This window comes from Nothoprocta perdicaria, unplaced genomic scaffold, assembly GCF_003342845.1.
Source record: "Nothoprocta perdicaria isolate Ctin4 unplaced genomic scaffold, notPer1 scaffold_2056, whole genome shotgun sequence".
Lineage (NCBI taxonomy): Eukaryota > Metazoa > Chordata > Aves > Tinamiformes > Tinamidae > Nothoprocta > Nothoprocta perdicaria.
The window spans coordinates 1-1,083 of record NW_020455268.1 but is presented as its reverse complement, the minus strand read 5'-3'; the positions used below and the strand labels follow the sequence as shown (position 1 = coordinate 1,083).

Genomic DNA, 1,083 nt, shown 5'->3' with positions numbered 1-1,083 from the left:
TATGCAATGTGGTGGTTATCTAGAGAGGCACCAGGTTACGACATACCCAAATCCAAGGCTGCCACTGATGAACTCACTACTCAGCAAGTTCCAGTGCTTGCAAGACCCGCTCCTCCTTCCTGTACGCTCCTCAAAGCAGCTCTTCATATGTGGTAGAAGAAGAGGCAAAGCTCTCCCTTTTCTGTTGGCCTTCCTAGTGCAAGAAGCAGGGAGATGTATAATACGAGGTGCCTGGGATGAGCCTGTGGAGCTGCTGCCATGGGACACAGATGGTGGCCCATGGCTGGGAGGGAGGAGTGCAGTGAACAGCTGAATAAGCAGGACCCTCTGCTTCCGCGTACTCCTCTAATGAGGGCCCGCGCGAGCTCCTGCTGACCAGAAAGCAGAAATCTCTGTGGAGCTCTGTGAACGGCATGCGTCACGCAGCAAGGCTCTGTGAGTCATGGAGGGGTCCGCAGCTGGGCAGCCACGTCAGCAGCTGCACGCGGTGGTGCCGCTGTGGGCTGGCACTGTGGCTCTGAGCTCACAAGGTCTCTATAAAAGCTCTGCGTGGGCCAGGCTCCACAAACACTTCTCCTGACGCCTCCTCCTCACACAGAAGGTAAGTGTGCGGACACTCGGCCTCCTCTAGCACGCCTCCCTCCACCTGGCACTGAGGCATTTCCTTCTCTCTTCCCCTCTCCTTCCTCTCACAGACCTCCATTCAGCCCAGCAAGATGTCCTGCTCCGACCTGAGCGTGCCCAAAAGCAGCATCGCGTGCCCGCAGCCCATYGCCGAGAGCTGCAACGAGCTGTGTGCGCGGCAGTGCCCCGACTCCACGGCCCTCATCCAGCCGCCCCCCGTGGTGGTCACCTTCCCCGGCCCCATCCTCAGCTCCTTCCCACAGCAGGCCGTGGTGGGCTCGTCTGGAGCTCCCGCCTTTGCGGGCTCCCTGGGCCTGGGGGGCCTCTACGGCGCCGGRGCCACGCTGGGCTCGGGGGGCCTCTGCACCTTTGGACGACCCTACGCTGCTCCTGCRTGCACTCCTTGCCCTCTGCCGCGCTACAGCAAGAAGCTCTGGGCACCCTGTGGCCCTTGCTAAA

The 1,083-nt window shown here is 61.1% G+C and overlaps 1 protein-coding gene across 1 annotated transcript; it reads left to right on the top strand.

The window, feature by feature from the left end:
- The first annotated feature begins 698 nt into the window (after positions 1-698).
- LOC112946431 (scale keratin-like) lies at positions 699-1,083 on the top strand. The gene has a single exon (XM_026038254.1). It carries the CDS (start codon positions 717-719, stop codon positions 1,080-1,082), a length of 366 nt encoding a protein of 121 aa, XP_025894039.1. The 5' UTR covers positions 699-716; the 3' UTR covers position 1,083.